The sequence below is a fragment of the Patagioenas fasciata genome, chromosome 2 (genome assembly GCF_037038585.1).
Source record: "Patagioenas fasciata isolate bPatFas1 chromosome 2, bPatFas1.hap1, whole genome shotgun sequence".
NCBI lineage: Eukaryota > Metazoa > Chordata > Aves > Columbiformes > Columbidae > Patagioenas > Patagioenas fasciata.
The window spans coordinates 132,924,677-132,947,142 of NC_092521.1; the positions used below are offsets into that span (position 1 = coordinate 132,924,677).

The 22,466-nt window shown below is 39.6% G+C and overlaps 1 protein-coding gene across 6 annotated transcripts in view; it reads right to left on the reverse strand.

Annotated features, from left to right (window-relative positions):
- Positions 1 to 22,466, reverse strand: part of CREB5 (cAMP responsive element binding protein 5) — a 253,736-nt gene that overhangs the window by 204,854 nt on the left and 26,416 nt on the right. For 5 of the 6 annotated variants that reach the window (XM_071805002.1, XM_071805000.1, XM_065832853.2 and 2 more), the window contains 2 exons: positions 7,523 to 7,594; positions 4,286 to 4,379 (listed from right to left, as the gene is read on the reverse strand). In XM_071805002.1, the coding sequence (XP_071661103.1) occupies positions 4,286 to 4,379; positions 7,523 to 7,576 (148 nt within the window). In that variant the 5' untranslated portion in view covers positions 7,577 to 7,594. Of the gene's footprint in view, positions 1 to 4,285; positions 4,380 to 7,522; positions 7,595 to 8,543; positions 8,628 to 22,466 lie in introns of all 6 variants that reach the window. The other variant, XM_071805003.1, reaches the window with a different exon arrangement.

The window sequence follows — 22,466 nt, forward strand, 5'->3', positions numbered from 1 at the left end:
GTAACTTGATTCTTCATCCTTCTTAAAAAAAAAAAAAGTTTAGTCTGATGTGCAGTAATAGCAGGCATTTGGCTTGTTCAGCTGTGGGCTCTGTTGAAGTTGTATACTTACCCTTGTTATACTTTCACACAATGATAACAAAGTCAGAGGAACAGGGCTAGAACTGAAATTTGAAGGGCTGCCCATCAAGCAGCCAGAAGGAAAGAGGAATGTCCTGAGAAATTTGAGAAGTTTTCTTCATCAATTTGGCAGGTTGATTCCCAAGTGCACCAAGAAGCTCAGGATCACAATACCCCATGCAGGTGATAGAAGAGGAGAGGAAGCAGAGGTGCACGTTGTCATACCTGGTAGAACTGCCCTCACCCTGGGGCTCACAGCTGAAGGCTCCCAAGGACTTTAATGCTTAAAGAAGCACTGTTTAAAGCATTCGTTTGACTTTCGGGGGGGGGTACACATACTGGGTACAACACATCTTTAACATCTTTTGATCACTCAGATCCTGACCAGTTGAATTTTAGAAGGCTTTTCATTTCATTATTTGATAAAGCAAGGGCCACAAAGGTGAACAAGAAATCAAACAAAATTATTTTTTGTCATATCAAATAATTTTGCACTCCGCAAAATCCAAGCCTAGATAAACCTTCTTGTGTAAACAACAAGGCAAAAAATGTAACCCAACCAAGGATGACAGAAGTTACCTCACTGACACAGGCATTACCTGAGAAAACTAATAGATTTGCACTACCTTTAGCACATACCTATTTTTTTGTCTAGAGAAAACTGTTTCTATCTCCACAGTGAGCCTTAGCTCCAAAAATCTAGACAATTGGATGTCAGTAAAGAGAATCAAGAAGAAATAAGATTTCTATATAGATAATCCTGGCCTCTTCTGCATCTGCCAGCAGCACTTTCGGAAGGACCTCCCTCCTCCAACAATCGCAAGGCATTGCTCCTCTTCCCAAATTTCATTCCACAGGAATTTCAATGTCCCCAGCTCCCAAAGTTCAGTTCCACTTGGCTTTTAGTACTTACATGGAAGGAACAATCTTTCCCATAGACATTAACATTTCAGTATTAAAAAAGCTTTGACACACAACAAACTACAGAGTCTCAAAACAGTGCAATGTTCAGTTAGCACAACAGCAGAGAGATTACCTCTATTTCAGTCAACCTATCTACAATATTTCCTGCAATGATGACTAGCATGCAAAACTTCCACAAGATATTCTGTTTTATCTCAAATAGCTCATTTTCATCTAAGAAAGATGGAAATGGAAACCTTCGATGACTTTCTACTCATAACAAGACTTCTTAAAAAACAAAAATGAAATACATACACACACACAAAAAAGGAACTAATAACATTAATTTTAAAAGACAGAAAAAAATATTGCAATGTCAAATTATCCAACCAAAGAATCACTTGTATTTTAATTAAATGCCTCTAGCAGACTTCCATTCATATGATCAGAGAACAGAAAGCTATTTAGTGTATGTATGTACCTGGAGTTGCTGAATTAGTTCAAGAACCACCAGATTTAATAAAACTTCTTGTTCTTCATCCAGTATGAAAAAAATGGAAGAAAATATAAAAATTTAGTGGAAGTAGTTGATAAGAAGGAAGCTTCTGGCTAGACATACCTGATAAACTAGCATAGTACCAGTAGTTTCAGTGAGGTCACAGAACCTTGTTTATTAAAGACTGACCTCATCTACATAACAACATATAACTTTACCTTTCACTTACAAATTGGTATTTCAGACCTCAGCCTATTTCACAAAAGAAACAAGTTCCTACTTCCCAAGTCATATTTTCCTTAATTTCTAAGATGTTATATTGGTACAAGACCAACAGCCCCTCAGTTCTAGCACCTACCTCCAATAATAGCTAATGTAAGACATGCTTAGTGTGTGTTAAATATTACTGATACTATATTGACCCTGGACTGGGGATTAGCTGTCTCTGGAAACAGAACAGATAATTCTAACAGGTACCTGAAAGCATATAGCCCATTATTTTGCATGAGTCATCACTAATAATGAATGGATCAAATACAACACATTAAAAGATAGTCTACAAAATACAGGAAAAAAAGGATAAAGTCTGACTTCTAGGCAGATTAACAAAAAGAGGCAAAAAATCCCACCACACCACCACACACTAACACTGCACCTGGCTTATTGCAAGGCAATTGCTACTACAATTCTTTGAGCCAACTGACACCAGAAACAATAAAATTTAAAAAAAAAAAAAAGAAAGAAAGAAAGAAAAAGGCCAAAAGTAGCAAAAATGCAAAAATCCAAGAAGGAAGACATGAAGACAAATGTCTAAAAGAAAAGTCTGTCTCTTTTCCCCATATATCATTAATTTTTCATTATGAAATCTAAGAATAAAACATCTTAAACTTTAAGGTATTTAGATTTCCCCAGGGTTTAAGTGGGTAATGAAACAACTATTTTTCAGTGTCTCCCTGCAGAGAGTAGATGATCTATGATGCTTCCAAACTAAGGATTGCAAAATGTCAAACAAATCCGCCAAAATGAACACAAAAAGAAAAATCAATACACGGCAACACCAGGTTGCTGGGCCAGTACAGTCAGACACATTCACCACAGTACTTGAGAACACATGCAGCTTTTTACTCTTTCATTCTTACAGAGGATCGTCATACACAAAGCACAAGGAATACATCCCTCAGAAGCAATCTTGAAGCCTTTCTGGCCATGAAATTCTGCATTTCTACACACTTTACTGGCTATACTGCAGGTCTAGGGGCCCCACTACCAGTGGCAGTGATGGAAGCCAGTCAAAGCTTTCTGCCTGGGGAAGCAAACCATTGAAAGGAGCAGGACAGCTAAATCATAGAAGTTACCAAACATAAAAAGAGCTACTCAGGGGACTCCTGATGACAGAATATACTCCTTAGAAACTGCCCTCAAGCAAAAGTCTTGCCAAAGAGAAAGTCCTAACAAAAGCCAGCACTTTCAGAGGATGACTGTGCCCACAGCACAGATGTCTTCCAGCAGTTTCCCTGTCAGAGGACACGGCCAAGTGCAAGAGCAGCATTTTCTCATTTGTGCTTGCAAACACAGGATTCTGTGGGCATAGCTGGCACGCAGGCACTTTACAAGACCTACTCTTCAACGTGCTGTGTACTGTTCTTTTCTAAACTTAGTCCACTATGGCACTTTCAAGTGTAAAAGGAAAAGAAATTCTATTTGCAATGAGGTCTGTATGATTTCTCACTGGTGCCTGAAGTCCCCCCAAAAAAGGCCTAAATCAAATATTTGCAAGCAATTGCTACCCAATTATGATTTTCATAAAAATGGAAATGGTTTATCCATTAAAGAGTTAGTCTGCTGGAGGTCTTTCAATATTTGCACCTAAAATGGCATAATTTAACTTGAAAACACCCATTTCAAAAGATAAATATCAGACACTGGTTAACATACACACACACATTTGCATCATAGTTTTCTCCCACAATTACTTTGAAGCCTGAAAAATCCTAGTGATATTTTTCTTAATAATCCATTTCTATAGCCCAAGAAATACACAACGGGAAAGAGAATAGGAGAGAAGGGGTAAGATTATGGCTAGCTTGACCTTACTCAACACTTGCTGAATGCCAGCAAGCCACCAATGTGCGGTTACTAAGACAAGAGTTTATAAAAACTACGTAAGAAACTAAAGGATGTAACTGTACATAATACTAAATAGCCTCTGTGTACGACAGGGGAAGTGCAGAGAGAGATGGTTACCTTTAATGAAAAAAGTAGTGAATATATTACCCACTGGCTTATCTTTCTGGTTATAGCTATTTATAGTGGGCAGATCTTGAGCCACCTTAAAGATGGCTCATACAATGTGGCCTCATACACTTGCTGAAGTGAGTCTGTCAAACTTAAAATAGTGAGTCTTATAGGAGCGGGCAAATGCACTTCATTAACACGCTCACCGCTGGGCTCCCAGGTGACACATGCTTAAGTGCCTATATTTCACTGGCATGTTGACACGAGAGCCAGCAAGAGAGCTGCTGGCATGGACAAGGTTCAACAATTTTTTCCCCTCTCTCATGCCAGACCTGTGGGAAGGCATAAGAATGGCAGCTTTTTGTCCAAAGATATGCATTCTAGTTTATTCCATCGCTATTTGTAATTTAATTGCAGCTGGGGCTTTTAAAATCCAATCTTGGAGTTATTTTGCCAGTAGCTTTCCAGTAGGAGTCATGCTTTCAACATCATCTGAATAGTTATCTTGACTCTTGAATTCATGTCTTCTTACCTGATAACATATTATCTGTTTTTATTGAAGGAAACTTCAAAGTCATTTCATGTTTGTGCCTGTGAATCATCAGATGATCCTCTGTTGGAAAACGCTGTCAGGCAAACACAGAAAGAGAGAGAGGAAGAGGGAACAAAAAAAAAAAAAAAAGAGAGAAAAAAATTTAAATCTCTAATAAACTTTTGGCATTAGACAGAATTTCAAAAATGAGAGAGAGACAGAAATGTATCCAGCTAGAAATGTGTCCAAATGGCACAGAAAACAAAATATTTGAAAATTCAAGTGAATATGAGTAACAAACAGCTGTGCTCTACTTAGAAATGTATTTGCTGCAGTGCTCTCTGGCTTTGCAAACCACAAGGTGTAGCATATTTGCTTGAAAAAGTTTCACAACAAGTTTTGAATTCTAATGGTCTCAGACACCAGCTTCAGCTACCACAGCCTCACAAGTCACCACGTGCCTGAGGATCTGCGATAACTGCTGTCATGTATGCTCTTAGCCCACGGCAAACACAAAATAATGCAATGTATCTTAAATCACTTCCCTGGATTTTTCTGCTTTTGTGTCTTTCTGCAACCCATATCTGCTGAACAGCAATTAAAAAAATCAAATAAGCCAGCTTTTCCCTACCCAAAAGTATTCAGGCAAAATGCATCTTTATTTTTGGAAATCTCTGACATTTTGACTTGATTCAAAGTGGCAATGCAATGGTGCTCAGCATATAACAACTATTTATGACTCTTTATTTTACTAAATTAAATTATTGTCTTTTGTCAAGCAGAGAAGGTGGAGAGATGTGCTTTGTAAGAAACTACTCAGTGTGCTAAGTTTGTTTTACAGTCTGATAGCAGACTTCTACAACAAATAGCTTCTTTAGAACTAGACAAAGAGGAGACAAGCTTGAATAAATGTTCGAGCACACTTGAGCTCTAAGACCACACTGGTTCTGTTAGGTTTACTTCACCAGAAGATGAAGTAAACTTCACACGGACCCTTGCCACAAACTACTGTAATAGTTTCAACAGGGTTATTTCAGGACTAGCAAAGGCCAAAAGTTGTATCACTAGGGCTTGAGAAAAAAAAAAGCACAGCTTTTTAAAGTAATAGGAGACTGTAAATACTGGCAACAACAGAGTTAAAGTGACTTGAAGCTTTGAACACTGTATATTCTTGGCTAAGTGACTTTGCTTGTGGTTATAGTGTAAATAGTTGCAGTATGTTACACTTTCGGAGAATCTCTCTAAACCCATAGCCAAAGCAGCATAAATAACGGGAAAGAATTATCTGGGGAAAAAAAAAATCCCAAAGACCTTTTCCGCACTGAAATCCTGGTTCGTTGCTTACTCATCTGGAAGAAATGCAGCACTAGAAATTTATGTTAAGAACAAAGGGAATATGTGAAAGACCTTGCTCAATGAAATTGTGAGGGGGAGGGGAAAACAAACAAACAAACAAACAACAACAACAACAACACACCATGTTTTGTTCTCAATGGAATGGATTTTCCTTCAGGGATGCCACGCTCTGTCTTCAGGGTGAAATCTGCCAGCTTAAAGAAGGCATGGGCTGAGGAGAAACTATTCCTCCAGTCCAGACTTCTCTGTCTTTTCTGTAAGTCTGCTTTCTTCCTGGAGCAGGTCAACTCCCTCAGCCCTCAATATACATCCACACCAGCTGATGGAGAAGCAAGTCCCCAGACAGCTTAGCTGGATAGCAGCACTACGCTATGCACTTCTGTCAAGTCCTCATTTACAATAAACAAAGGTCACATCTTGAAATGAGAAATTAAATGGGGTTTTTTAAGATGAAATCACATGTACATTGCTTGTCTTCTCAAATGGTGACAACATACGACCAAACATGCTCTCTGAACACCTAAATGAGCTTGTTTGACTCAGGTTCTCCTCCACTGAGGAAATTAATTAATAGCTGACATTAAAACACTCAAGTCCACCAATTTGAAGTGGAAGTCAGTTTTAAGATTCAACAAAAAGGTAAATAAAACTTGACTGTAAAACTCAGATACTTTTATCCTACTTCTGTGACACACTGGTGAAAGCACGTGGACATCTGAAGTGACAAATCCTCAATCACAGAGACAATCCAGAAGATGCACTCTGACACCTGTAGAAAGGTTCCCACTTAGTGGAACAGCAAAGCTACTCAGCCAGTTGTTAACTGGACCTCAGGCTTCTCTCTTTCCCTAATTTCAGATCTTGGTAAAATCAACACCTACACTCTAGTAACAGTCACCCATCGTTCCACTGGAGAAACCTAAAGGGTTGTAAAAATATTAGCCAGCTGAAAACTCACAACATACAGTTAAAGCAGGAAAATATTACCCTCATTAAGAGAGGTGAACCCTGGGAAATGGGTAATATAAATCACTTTAAAGAGATTCCTACAGGAAGCCTGTGGCAAAAGCACAAAAGATGCCCTTGCCTGAAGATTTTACTTGCAGATTCTTGTCATTAAGCCAAACTAGGGTCAGAAGCACCACATGTGGAACTTTGCTCACCGCTGCAAAATCAGTGACTTTGCAGAAGAAACCTGTAAATCCCAACGCAAAATCTCAGCAGGTAAAATACTTGTCACTTCAGTTGTTTTAAGATCATTAAACATCTAATGCTGCAGGTCAGATTATACCTTCAGAAGCACAAGGCAGATCACCAGTTAACAGGAATCCCAAATGTACATCCTGGGGCAGAATTTATCTATAGATGCATTTTCAGAAGAGAACATTTAGTAGGAAGATGTCTCAAAGATTTTTGTGTGTCTTGTTTTTGTTTTTTAAAAAGCTAGTAAGATAGCACTGTATCTAAGCATTAATAAAAAAATCCGGAGGGTCACCACATCCACTAGGAAACTTCATGTATTTCATCATACTTACAAGCAGAAGAAAGACAAGTGTGCCCTGCCTAGTATGTATTCTTGCTAGCCATTAAGGGAATTTGCGATATCTGGCTTGAAACATTAGGTTTAGGGACAAAGGTAGGAACAGAAGCAGCCTGAGAAGCACTTTTACCAACTCACTTTTGACTAGCTGTTATAGTTGCTTTAAATATTTTGCGATAGTACATTGTAGGGTACGGAGAGAATTGAGGGGGAGGTGAAGGACTTAAAAAAATAAAAAGACAACACACAATGTTATTAGACGTGTTAATATATCAGGAGGCATTATACAAGCCAGAGCTAGTGCTGAGGACTCAATTAATATCATCGCTGACTCCACTCACCTGTGAGCAGCCCGGGGCACTGCAGACAAAAGGCCTCTCCTGCTCCAAGTTCATCTTTGATTCCTCATAAATCTACATGTTAAAAGGGAGAGGGGGAAAGAAAGGGAACCTATGAATATATGCGTTCTAAACTTCATACATACATGCAATATACAATCGTCATGGTTTCTGTTTTTATTTCAAACTCCCAGAACAAAGTTTACATCCTCAGAGTACTAAATTTGCTAATATTCAGCAGGCTCCCTACAGTCTAAGTTCTTATTGCTCCTTCCTGAGCACATATTTACTTTGAAGAAAGAAAAAAAATAACCATTAAGCTTTCACAGCAGAAATCTGCCTCAGAAAAAAGCATATGTTCGGTGTTGTTATTAGATAAGACCGTGTCTGCTCAGAAATATCTCTAATTAAGAGTTTTTACCTTTCCTTCTTCAGTTCCTGCTGAACAACATTAAAACCAGACGTCTAGGTTACTTCTGAGAAAGAACCCACTTTTTGAAGTTCTTCATCCATACCATTCAATATCAATAACTTAAATACATTACATACATGCTCTCTTTACACACAAGACAATCATGCATCCCCATCCTTTAAAAGGTCAACTAGACTCTCAGAATCTTGAGAAGTGAAGTTTTGCCTAAAGCTGCAGCTCCCCAACAGCAGTTCCAGTCCTGTAACCTTGAGCTAAAGCCTGGGAGAGAGCTCGCAAGTCTCAAATAAATCCAAAGGAAGAAATGTTCACCCTCAGAACGCAGCAATGCACCTGAATTTAGGTCAATATTACAGCAGCACCCCTGACCAGTAAAAACGGAAAAAAAAAAAAGTAACCTTTTAATAACATTTTAGGATGTAAAATAAATAAGTCACTTCTTTCAGAAATGTTTTGAGACTGTTTGTACAATTGGCATTACAAGTTGACATATAGGAGCTGACCCGCCTTAAAGAGCAATATATGACTTCTGCTTACATTATGCCTCAAATCCCCTAAAAATCAGCCTCACAGCAGCCACGCTTAGACACATACCTGAGTTGTGTTTGTGTAATTTTTTCATAAAACAAAGAAATATCTTGGTGGAGAAGCAGGATTTGATTTCAAGTCTACAAAAACCTACAGAAGGACAAGTACTGAAATTACTTAACCCTGTCGTCATTTTTTAAATTACTTGCTTTCTATTATCAGAAATATCTTTACCACGCTCACACTTGTTAGAAAAGCTTTATTTTCAGAAGAATTGCTACTATCCCCTGCAAACAATAAATATGCAACCTGAACATCAGCCGGACCTGTACTTAGGGCAATTATTTTCAGTGCCCTAAGATCTCTCTCTCTCAAAAAAAAAAGCCTTTAGATTATATTTTTTTCTTTGTAATTAAAATTCATTCTTGCAGACATCATTAGCCTGACAGGATATTTTCCTATTTGTGACCTAAAAAGAAAAAAAGAAGCAGCAGAGCACCCTTTACTTGATTCCTCTGACTCCCAAAAACAGCACCCAGAAGTTAAGAATTTCTATTTTTATTGGCCTTTTAACCTCCGCAAGGACACTGTCCCCTAAAGGTGATAACTAGCACCAAATGTTTTTCTTGATGTGGACATCTCTACCAACATCTGGCCTGAGATAAGTGATTTATTGCACCAAATACAAAATACAATCAGATGTCAAGAAAGACCCTAACTCAGGACTAATCTATCTCTCTACACTAGACTAGAACTGAAATAACTAAAATTGTACCTAATTTACTCCTTTAAGATTATTCATATCCTGTTTTGACTTAACTTACACCTATGTTAAGCTGAAATAGGATACTCATAATCAGAAATGAAAGAGTACGTTCACATAAAGACTTATACTAAAATACCTAAAGGTGTTAAATTACTTCTAATTTCAGTTATTTCGTTTCCAGACGGTGCATAGACAGGCTCTTCAGGGCTGAAGCAATAAAAACACTCTGAATTACGCTATCCTGTCTGAAAGAAGCACACAGCAGAGGGATAACGGACAAAACAAACAAACCCTAGCAAAAACAAAAACAGAACCTCCAGCTAAGTTTGATTTTTAAATCCACCTCTTTTTATGGGATGTGGTCCCGGGATGTTGTCTTTCCTAAAGACCTTTTCACAGAGAAAAAAAAAAAAAGCTACCTGTGGATAATGAAAGGCTTTATCTGATATCTCAATTACTCCTGCAACTCAAGCACTGCCAAAAGTTTCTGTTACCCGTTTCCCCCCTCCTCAGGGGAGAGTGACAACTGCATTTTCAATAGCAGAACAATGGATGAGACTCAGTTAATGAAAACAAGAGAGTAACAATTCTGGTCCCAAGTGTGCAAATGAATTTTGAAACATTACCAGGAATTATTTGGAGTTTGTTTTTTTATTGAGTATTGCAGGTCTAAGACTTCCCTCCCCACCCTGAGCTTGAGCCATACTCCCTAAATCCATCAGTGCATGCTCTGACAACAATTAAATGATTCTCAAGGTTATCTAGATAGATAAGCATGGACTAAGCACCAAAATAACATACTCAATCACGACCAGAATCCTGAGTGTAGGGATCAACTCCAGGAAAACACGGACTGGGGTTCTGTTCTCAGTACTTTGAAAAGGTGTCAGATTCAACATCTAGTCGTTTACCACAAATGTACAAGCAACTGCTAGTTCCCATGAGAACCACTCTTTGCAGACTATTCACAGACACTAAACTTAAAAAAAAAAAAAAAGTAATAATCCATGTGTGCCCTCCAGGATATTGTCTAGCATAACTTGACCCATACAATGTTACCAGATGGTACAGTGCCCTCAAGCCAAATTGCACCATGCAGAATTCGTATTTACAAGCGATGCTATCACCACAGCTGAGACTGAAGTACTATTGACTCTCTTGCAATATTAAATGAGTGAAAAAGATTGCCTACCGCCTACAATTTTTGAGAGAGTGTCCTGTGCTTGGCTACCTCACATCAGTAATTCAAGCTTTACACCTGAATGTTGAGCAGAAACAAGTAGCTGAAAACCTGTGAGCATGAACCTCCTGTGCCCCCATTCCCACTGAACTCCACAAGAGCTGCGGATACACAAGCAGTATAGGATCTCACCCCAGGTTTGCAACAGCATGGGAGCCCTCAGCAACAGGAGTGTTCCAGTTGTGCACAGCACAGTTTGCACGGTATCAGTGTCAAGATGCAGGGACGCATCTCCCATCCTTCGGTTGTACCCAGCCTCTGGCACACATTTCACTTTGCACAGCTCACATCCGTCACTGGCCACACAACCCAAGACTCCTTTTCCCACAGTGTGTGCAGGTGGTTCAGTGTACATGAAGGAAATAACACGACCAACAGCAACTTCACCTAATAAAAATAAATCACAGCAACCTTCCCATCTAAATTAAGGTGCTTATTAACCTTTGGGATCTTAAAAATTCAAGTTACACTCGTGCACCTTTCATAGTACTACATATGAGTAGTGAGCATGAAGAATATCAGGCAAATCTATAATGACTGAAAAGTTTAAAAATTGTTCAGGCCTGAATTTTTTACTTCTATTAACAATACCTTAATTTATGGCAACACAAACAAGGATTACAAATATAAGCAAGCACTAATATTTATATGTCAGCATTGGTTCTGATATTATTAACAATAGGCATGAGTGCATTATGGAACAGAAAAGGGGGCTGAATTTTAATAGATGTGTTAACAACATCTGTCAGCATTTATTGCCCTATTGTGACCATGTAAAGAGCCTTATTGGCAGAATATAAAAGTGAGGAAATCTGCAACACTGTTGTAGCCTGCCATTCTCCTGAAATATCGCTCTGCTTAGGAGAAGTGAAGGTATTGTAATTAGAAAAATAAATAAACATAAATACAGAAGAAGCATAGAAAGGCTTCTCCAAGCCTTGTCTCATGGAAGAAAATCAACTAGGTTCTGCAGCAAGCCAAGATTTTCTTGTATTCCTTGATTTCTGCATAAGATATTCCTAAACTTTTTTTTTTTTTATAATTAATAAAACCAAAGACCACAGCAAGCAATGCAAGAACATTGCTAAAAAATAAAAAGCAAACAAAAGAAATAAACCCAGCCTCAGAACAGAGCAACAAACTACATTCCCTCTCAGCAGCATGCAGAGCGAAATACCCTCTATCCCTGGGCTCCTCAAGGAGATTTTGCAGAGCCCCATAATCACCCTTTTTGAATCAGAAAAATAGTTCTAACATCTAACACCCAGAAAACATGCTCCTTTTTGTCTCACTCTCCCCATTTTTAAACTCAGCAGTAATCTTATTGCCTTACTGGTAAAAACATCAAGCAGGCTTGTTTCCTGTTTCAATGTTATTCTTGAAGTGGGCTGCAGTAAGAACCTGATTTTCATTGGGCTATTATTATTTGCAGCTGCGTGACCTTTTTAACCCTCTTTTAAAAGTGACATTTCAGCCTTCAACCTCAAGCTGTCTAAATGTTGCAAGGTTTTCAGTCCTGTGATTAACAGTGAAAAAGAATCGATGGGGAGGTGTATACTACAATGTGTCTAATACAGGTCAGTGCACCCATCCTGCCATTTGCACAAGTGAGTAATTACACTCTTATATGCAACCTGTTTGTTGAAATTAATCACCTGGGCACATGCTTGCAAGACAGGTTTCTTCAGGCTGGTGTGACCAAGGTCACTGAGATTTCCAAATACAAGTACAAAATACACAGTGACCAGTGTTAGCAGCAGTATGCAGAGACATGAGCAGTAAATGAAGCATCACCTATTTTTTAGGGTCATGGCCACAATGTATAAAAAGTGAGAGAAGACGTAGTTACGGTACACTTGTGAATATTAAAGAAACCCCATCCATATATGCAGCGTCTTAAACTGCTAGTCATGGCTATGCAGTACAGCGCTATTTACAGATAATTAGTGTTATTACAAATACTATTAAGACTTGTTGGTTTTGGAAGCGTAGTACATGCAGGGTTAATGCCTACAGTTGTTCCCAATACGTCCTTGCATGAGCAAAGCCAATTTTAAGTACCGTTGTGCTGAAACGGTGCATGGTGTTTTCTGTTGGCCTGGGCTGCTGAGTGGAAGCACTTATTTTCTGAAACTAGCGTCGTGCTTTCCACATGCACCCATACAGGGCTCATTATCGCAGCCCTGCCTGCTTCAGCTGCTACAACGAAGGGTCTGTCAGCATTTCTATTAGAAACCCCCTCGTTTCAGGATTAAAGCATTTCCAAATGGTCCTGGATGCTGGAAAGCAATTTGTGTCTGGAGTCCCCAAGAAGGACTTTAATGTGATGCACATTTGAGCTGGGGCTTGAGCCCTTGTTCATACTCCAGTGAAGTTTTTGTGATTGCATTTATGACATTTATATGTGGAAAAACACTCAGCTTGGGCCTTTATACATTTGTTTTAAAAGAAGAGAGCCACATAAATCTTGAGGCAGAGCCGAGTGCTCTCAAAAAGTGGTTGATGTGTGAATTGCCTCTACAGCAAGCAGCCTTCAGTCCTTTTGCCGGGGTTGGCAGTGCAGCCGCTCCGTAGCACGCTCCCCCTGTGTGGCACAGGGGGTAGGGAGCACTGTGCCTCACTAGTAGTTAGCCCCTGGCTACCTGTGAAGCTGCTGGCCACTGGCTTACTTCGGGATTATTTGCAAATGGAGTACCAAACGTTGCATGTTTCATGCTGCCAAACACTCCAGTTCATTCTAAATGGCCACTTGATTCGCTTAGTGCCTGTCTGAACAAAATCCAGGAGTTCTAAGGTTTTGTCTCATCTCTCTCTTTCAGGTACACCCATATGCTTCCAAATCAGCTGAGGGAGAAGAGTTTTTGCTCCCCCACTCAGCATTTGACCACTAAAAACCAGTTTCTATTATCAAGGAAAACCAAATAGCTGTCTCCTGCCTTTCTTCTGCTTACACAGAGCTGCTTTCTTCTGAAGAAAGAGTAAAACCGGAGATAACTAAAAAAAAAGAAGGGCCAAAGATAGGAAATTTCAAAAGGAAACAAGAATGAAGTTTGAAATACTCGGAAATTAAAGAGGGGGAACATAAGGGGCAGAAGAACCCTAAATAGGCTAGGGCAATGTGACATGGGTGGAAATGGAAAAGAGAAAGAAAATGGAGGTGAGGACTGAAAACCACTGAGGACTGGGCTGAGGAAGAGGAAAGGAGTAAAAGGATACCTCTGGAAAAGAAACTCAAAATAGAAAGCAGATGACCTACTGCCTTCCCACATAACTGCACCATGAAAGCCCAACACTCTGTGCCATCCATGCAAGATAAGAGTATTTGGTAGAGGGCACAATTTGTCCTCTATGCTGCATAAGCCATATCCGAAGCCCAGTGAAAATGCACAATTATTACTCTACATTCCTTGGGCTCCCCATTTCAGTATAGGAAAGCCACCATGGATTTACTTGGTATAGAGCAAAAGGATTTGCTGGTTAACAGGAGCGACCATGGGGTTATGAAGCACAGACAAAAGCAGACCAAAAAAAGAGGAAATATGAGAACGGACGTAGAGAGTGAATTAAAAACAAACAATGAAAAAACCCACAACATACCGCTTCTGAAAATAGTTCATGAAAGTTATCTCAGCATATTCTATAGGAGAAATCAGATCTTTATAGGGAAAGATGGCTATTACTTCAACTCTGGAAAAACACTTCAAGGAATAATGTCGTTATTTCACACTCTGTGATTGGTCAAACGGGACCAGCATGACCTGGAAGCATCCCAAGCTTGTAGCTCTGCAACTGTCCCCCGTTGATGGCATTTGCAGAACAACCCTAATACCTGCTCTCCCAACTTACAAATCTGAAATGACATGAGAGACCAGGCTGTAACCTCACTGACAGCACAGAAGTTTGCTTAACAGAACATGCAACAGCACAGACTGTACCAATATAGCCACAAAGCCAAGCAATGCAAGGGAAAGGTACTATTTGACAATTAACGCTTCAGACAGCAGCAGACAGAAACAACACCTGTATCACATCTCCATTTTCCCTACTTGCAGTTTTGCCACTAGCTTTTCAGTGTTGGAAATTCACATGCTAATCCAGACCTACTGAAGTAAAACCAGTATCTGGGTCTATGGACTTAACCTGTTATATGTTAGGGGGAATGTCAAATGTCCATGGGGAGACAAACAACATCAGAACTTCATGTTTATCTCAACATGAAGAAATATTCTTGCTCTGTGCCATCAGGTATTCAACTTCAGTGCTCATGTCAGAATGCTAAGTTATACTTGAGGGTGTAGGGATAGACAATGGAAGGGGAAGACAATGTTAAAACAGGATTCAAACAGATGCTTTACATCATCTGCTACAAAAGGACTCTCCACTATCTCAAAAGCTTCAAGAGTCAGACTTTGATCGGATGCATGTACTTGGTGGTAATATCTGCCCTTACTTAAGTCACTGTCAATTTCCCAAATTGTTCTGCTCAACCAGAGATGAGGGAGCTGCAAAGCAACTGCAGTAACACAAGTGACAGGAATCTTGCTTCAAGAGACAACCACTAGCAGCTAGTATCTTGAAGGAAAAACATTTTTGCTCTGTTCTTAAAGAGCAAGTCTTGGCTTCTCCCTGTTTGGGACACAGTCCCTTGGGGCATAGAATGCACACACAGAAGTTAAAACGACCATTAGCTGAAATCAATATTTACTACCAAACTCTTGAAATATTTAAAGGAGAAGATACATGCGGAGAACGCCATTCCAGGCCCTTGTAGTCATTATTAACATGAATCCGACAGCACCCACCCTCTCTCACTACTAATTTTTAGTGGGTTACATGCTTAGCAGCACTACAGTGCAATATTTGATGCCCCACCAACTTGCTAATAACATAAAAACAGTCTGCTTAAAGTTGTACCTACAGCTATTTTCCAAGCCAAGGGATGAAAAAGAACAGAAGATGCTCAGCCTGCCAGACAGTCTGCCCTAATTTTCACTCTCCCCAAGATTAATAGTATTAAGTGAGGTGCGTCTTCTGTCTTCTACAAACCCACATTCCCAGAGCTGGAGAAGTCGCTGTGCTTCATATCCGTGGTTCCTGTGCCAAGAGCATTATCATGGGTGTATGAAAGCAGGACAAATAGTGTTCAGATCATTTCCACAAGTTAAGGTTGTTCATCATGCCTATTGCTGCAAAACAAAACAAAACCAACCAAAAGAAAAAACAAACAAAAAACCAACCAACCAACCAAACAAACAAAAACATCTACCACACCCTACTTCAAGGAAAAATTCAAGTGTTATGCACTGGAGAAGATCTCCAGGAAGCCTGCAAAGGGCAGAAAAGGCAACTGCAACTGTGGTAAGAGATGAAGCCCATGAGGCAGAGGGTGTCAATGATGAACTCTCAGTAACATCTGGCAAAGAAACTAATCTTTTGGGACTTTCCAATGTTGGCAGATAAGCGTGTTGTCCGTCCCTTTAAAGGCTGACCTCATTTCTATCCTTGGGTTAATGGCATGCAAAGCTCTCTGCTACACTTATTTTTTTCACTATTTCCCCCACCCCCAACAGTTATTATTAAATGACAAACAACTTTGCCTGTTGTTATAGTTTGCATACAATTTAATTAAGAGTTTTCCCTCCAGGAATAATATTGACTGAAGATTTTGAAGGGTTGATTTGGTTTTTTAAGTGTACTGTAACTGCAGTATGCTAATTGTGTTGGTTTATGATACACAAATAGATAAAAGAATTCACCTACCTTGCATGCAAATAAACACTTGGATTTCCAAAGGGACAGAAGAAAAAAAAGAAAGCATAAAAGATATCCTAGGGGAAACAACAACACAAGGCTGCTTAGTTGACTTTCATAGCAGAAGCAATTAGGGGCTTCAACACGAGCTTTGAAAATTCTGCCAGACCAAATTTTCCTTCTGGTTTATTATATAAAATAATCCCTAAACCAGAAGTCTGCAAACCAACTTTATACATTTTATGGATGAAACTCTGCAATTCTGTATATTTTAAATGATTTAAAAATAAGGCTAAGCTCACTTTTTACTTTTCTTTGTCTCTATAGTTAACACACAAGACAGTTTAAGAATTTCATTACATAGAAAAATGAGGTTATTAATAAATCAGCTACAAACCATTAATTATTAAATTTCACCAATTTTTAATTACAGTTTTTAGAGATTTTTTTTTCATTGGGAACTTCTCTCTCTTCAAAATGACCAAAAAATCCTGAATCAAACCTTCAACATTCACTGTTCTTGGTGTAAGATAAAATCCGCTGGGGTAACAAATCTCTGCTGAGAACACTGGCAGCCCACACGGCCCCTCAGGCAGTACTCAGCACTAGGCAGTCTTAGACATTAACAACTAAAAATTGGTTTTTTCAGCCCTGACAAATCAAGGGCAGGCTGATTTGCAGCACTTTAAACTTTGTATATATAGTACACACTTAGTTTCTCACTGTCATATAATGAGTTTTAGTAACAGCAGCATAACAAACTATTTTGAGTAAGTTTCATTTGGATTTAGGCTTATCCATATGTTTTTAGGAATATAAAGATAGATTCATCATACTGTTAAAATATCTTCAGTGAAATAGGAAGTTTGGCATTTTGGAACCAGGTTAAAAAGATGTTTCCAAATCATCCTTCCCAGTTGCCCTGGAAATAGTACAACACAACTGGACTTCAAAAGGGCAGTAGGCAAGTAAAGCAGTAAGCAAGCATTTGCTTGAACTAGTAACTCAAAAAAAAAAAAAAAAAAAAAAAAATATATATATATATATATACACTCAGAGATGCTGCAGATATGAAAACATGAGTTTCTGTATTTTGGTGACCCACTTCCACATTACAACCAGTTCCTTCTGGAGTTTTTTGTCAGACTAGAGTCTTTCATCTTATCAAAATGGTTAAAACTATGCACCAGAACAACAATTCACAAAAGTTAATGAAAGCCTTTGGCAGGGGGAAGTTATTTTAGCCTCAGACTCACAGAGTATGTGGAGCAACATCAGTAATCACAGGACATGCCCAGTGCAAGTATCATCAACCCCACTGCAGGCAGTGCCCTCCTCAAGGCTCCGAAATTAGGAGCCACTACCGAGGCCTGGAGCCAGGAGAGGTAAGCAATGCCCGGGGCAGTCAGGCTCAGGCCGTGGTCCTCTCCTCTCCCTCCACGACAGAGGCCAGCAGCATATAGTCCCCCACACCTCTGAAGACCTCCTTCCAGCTAGCGCCAGAGCAAAGGCTGAGGGCCATCTGCCCTGACAATTCAGGTATCTGACTTGGAAAGAGCACAAGATGTCCCACAGACTGCTTGGCAGACATCCAAAACAAACAAACAAAAAAATTGTGGGGCCTCCTGCTGACCCCCCAGCTTGGGTCTGATACCCCCTCTGCTCTGGATGTGTCTGCAACCCTTGGATCAAGCTTCTCGACCATTAAAGGAGTGGACCCAAGAGAGGGTCTAACTTTGATGAGAATCCAACATGGATCTTCAAAGACTTTTGTGGAAATATATGCCTGCTTTGAGCACAAAAGCAGTGATCCCCACCTGCAACTCTAGTGCAAGCAGGAGTGCTCCAGAGATATTCCTGAGGGCCTGAGCTACTCCTCCAGCCCCCAGTGCTAATAACACCCTGCAAATAGGTTTGATGCAAATGACAGACAAACAAATGTCTGCATCCCACTCCATACCCCAGAACAGCAGCTCAGCTTGAATCTCAGCATCACAGAGGAGCCACAGGACAGGCAGGGAGGTGCCGATGGCCAGGGTGGGGGCTGTGACTGCCTTGCTCCCTGGCTGGGTCCTGCCCTGACACCCCCAGGAGCCCTTTGCGGTCCCAGCCCCTCCGGTACCTGACATCTAGCTTTCCTGGTGGGCTCTGTTAAAGGGTTAAACAGCCCAAGGCACTTGTTGGGAGGCTGCTTGGCTGCCGGTCCCTTGGGAACACTCCCAGGCCAAAGCAATGTAGGGCTGGACTCGGGGCTCTGCAAACAACATACACAGGTACAGCTCATGTACTTCCATCTAAACAGATCTCAAGCACTACCTCAAGGAATTAGAGACTTGGGATGCAGAAGCAGGGGACATCTGAGGCAGGTTGTCACTCTGCTCTCAACTAATACAGCTGCCACCAAGCAAACTGCTACCAGTGAATGAGCAGGGGGATGAGTCTGCTTTCCAGAATCATATAAAACAGCACCCATCGTTAGGCAAAGGCACATGCAAGCTATGTGAAACCCTCCCAGGAGCAGATAGACACAGGGAGATCTGCTGGGCAGGCGCTGAGGAGAGCTCTGTAGGGCAGGAGGGAGCATGCGTGTCTGTGCACACGTGTGCACATCTGTGGGGCAGGTGGGAGTGTGCAAAGGGACATTTCTTTCTCTCCAAAAGGGCTCCAAGTACCTCTCAGCAACACAAAAGTCTCCAGAACTCTTCCCAGAAGACCACTGTATCACATTTAAAAAAATCAGCCTTTCTGGCCGATGGATTGTTGCCTCCGTTAAAGAGGCAGTACATCAAAATGAAACAATTCCCAGCCAGTGATTGGCCACAAATTTCTGGCAGTGACCAATTCATAACTACAAACAAGAATATTAAAAACCAGCACATATGAAAAAAATATTACTTTTCCTAAAAAGAAGGAGGCAAAGTATGGAGTAATTCTCCATAGACTGTACATTCACAATCTGCGAACAACTCACAGCAACTTATAACATGCTGCAAGTGTAAAGCGGTGAAATTCAAACATCTCTAAAAACCACAGATTTGTAACTTGTGCTTATGTAAATACACAGCTTTCAAGCCTCAGCCATTCTGGCCATAGCTCTTCTGGGAAAAATGAAAAACTCTTGGCTGAGATTTTCAAGAGCAAGTGGTGATACCGAGCACCTCCAGTTTTTAGGTGTCCAATCAGAAATACTTTAAACGGCTTCATTTTCAACTCATGCTGCACACACCCTCTTCAAATCATGTTCCTTTAGGGAATATTTATCTTAAAAAGTAAGTAAATAAGGAAAGGTCAGACACATACACATTATTTTGTTCATCCTTCTCTCAGTAATCTCTCTGACATGAAGATGTAATACTGTGCCAAAATTATAGACAATAGGCTAAAGAACACTACATTCAAAGACTGGTTTGGTTTGGTTTGGTTTTTTTACAACAGAGCTTAAAGATGCCCAAAATCATAATAAACTACAAGGATCTTTAAGTATATTATATCTATATGTTCATCTGAAAAATCTTACACAATTTATCCCAAGTCATACAAAGTTGGTGGCAAAGCCAGGAAATAAATATATATATATGTATTTATAGTTACAGTGTACTGATTAACTACAAGATCATTATTTTGGGATTTGACTGGATAGAGTGATCTGGCTTTTTGCATTTTTAATTAACATAATTTATCTGATTTTTAACTAGGGTGCAGAGAGTTCTGAAAAACTAATTCTTTGTATGAGAAGTTAAAATAGAATCTTAAAAAACTAAAAAGCTATCTCAACATATAATTGCCTCAGTTTCTAAAAAGAAGATTTCATATATAGGCTGTTTTGATGGTCTAGCAAGCATATGAATACATAATTCCATCGTACTTCCCCTTGCAGGAACAGAAGATTACGGAGATTTTTACCAGAACAGTGAAAAAATGCCCTTATTTTGAAAGTAATCAGAGTGTAAGCATTAACATTCCCTAATGGTATAGATAATAAAGTCATAATTGAGGTGGCAGAATTTGTGCAGATTTTACAGGTTAGTAACATGAATGACTGCATCTGATAAGGAGATTTCAAATGCAGGCTTCATTGTCTGGAGCTGGAGCACTTTTTGAAAGACACTTTCATCATAAGTGCTTGACAGATCCTCTCGTTGCACCGTCTGCCTCCAATCAGGGACCTGAGGAGGGTAGGGAGTTGTTCTCAGAAAGCCGTATTACTACAGGATACTTCTTTCCAAGTATATGTTAGCAATATGAAGGCCATTAGGTCTATATACCCTAGCTGTCATAATTTTCCATGACAGATCATCCAATATTTTTATAGGTAAGGCTAGGTTTTCTTCACAGAGAAAGCTATTCATATGAACACTTTGGGATACTGACTAATGCTTTTGCATTTATCAATGCCACAAATAGTTTTTTGAATATTAATACCACCTGATTTTATTTCAAGACAGTTATCAACAATTATAAATTGGTTCTACTGTCTACTCATGCCAAAACAGATGAAGAAAATGCTTAACAGCAAAAATCTGCAGAATAGAAAATGTTTGGAAAGCACAAAGAACAAATGGGACTATCGTGACATTTTATTTTATGCATTTTTGTATTATTTCATAGTATGCATGTGGCTGTAGTACACTTCTTATGAACTCTTTGTTGTTAGGGTGTTTAAAAAAAATGAGGCCCTTCTTTGAGACACTTTATTACCATGCTAACTCCTCTGGTATTGTCTTGGCTGGGCTGTAGACCTAAGAAGTTGGGTCCTTCATATGGGCAGTGGTAACAAAAGAAGCAGCGAAATATCCCTACTCATGAGAGGACATCTGGGCTAACTAACTGATCTATGTAAAATACAAGGATTTCTCCTGGTGACAGTTTATGAATAACAAAAAACATCTCTATTTGAAGGTAACCCGGAAAAAAATTGCTGAGCATTACCTAGGCTGTAACAAACATAGTAGAGCAAAGACAAATACATTGAGAACATATCTCATTTCAATTAATTGTTTGTGAGAAGCATTCACAGGTTGTCTTGTTTCTAGCACCAGTGCTTAGCTCTTGAAGTAGGCTCTGCATTTTTCTTTACAGATTCCAATCTTAGGTGTACAAGGAATCAACTGAAGCATTTTGGTAGGTAAGTATCAGAGCGAAGGAAAAGAAAAAGAATTTCAGCCATTGTGGTCCTTCGCACTAACAAGAAACTTTAGGAATGTACATCATTTTTTCAAGCAAGTTCTCTCTATCTTCTCTATGACCTTCACTGACAATCTGATTCCGGTTCTCCTATTTTCCTACTGCAAAATAAAACAGAAAAGAAACTGAAACCACAGTGAAAAAAAAAAAAAAAAATTGGGGGGAGGGTGTTCATGTGACAGAGTTCGGAGCAGAATCATGGAAATATTTGGGTTTCAGCCTCAATGCAGTCTCTAGGGAGTTTTATCATTCCAGATCAGATCTGTTCACGCACAACACAACTGACTACAAAATCCATTTTACAGGAGTTGACGGGGCACTGTTAGTAAGCCCATCACAACTTCCAGAAAACACAGTCCTGCAACTCAAACAGTGAAACCTCATAGTGGTGAAGATCCCAGTTTCAAGATCTGTTAGAGAGGTCAAGCCCATTTCACTACTGGATATGACACTGTATTTGGGGGACAGGGAGGAGGAAGAAAGCAAATCAGACTACATATATGCTAGCAAAGATCCAGTCTTGTCTCCATCGCTTTTCATAAATCCTGTATAGCTGTGCTTTTTGATGGAAGGTTTTAATTGTGTGATAAATCATAGCTGGTAAAACAATTCTCTCCTATTTAAATCAAGTCCCTTTTGGAGAGCTTTACCAGAACAGTTCTGCCCGCAGATCTCCAATAACACAACTAGTTCAGGCACTTGCTGATAGAGCATGAATGTGGAAATGCATATCCACCATGGACTGTGATTTTACGATTATTTTAAAGAAGCACGGCTAGAATATTGCAAGACTACTCTTTTTGGTGTGTGAAAATCCCTTTGGTGTTTTCCAGTTTAGAAGGATGAAAGAAAATAAAAAAAAAGGAGAACAGAACATGGGAAAAAAATTATAGGGCTGCATAGGCATCCTCGAAGGAACATGGACTGAACAACCTTTGAAGTACCCAATTCTAAAATGAGATCATATGAGAATTTTCTAAAGCAATAGAAGTGAAGCCTCAGAAACAAGTGTAAGTTACAGCCTGAAGTGCTTTATCACAGCTTCATG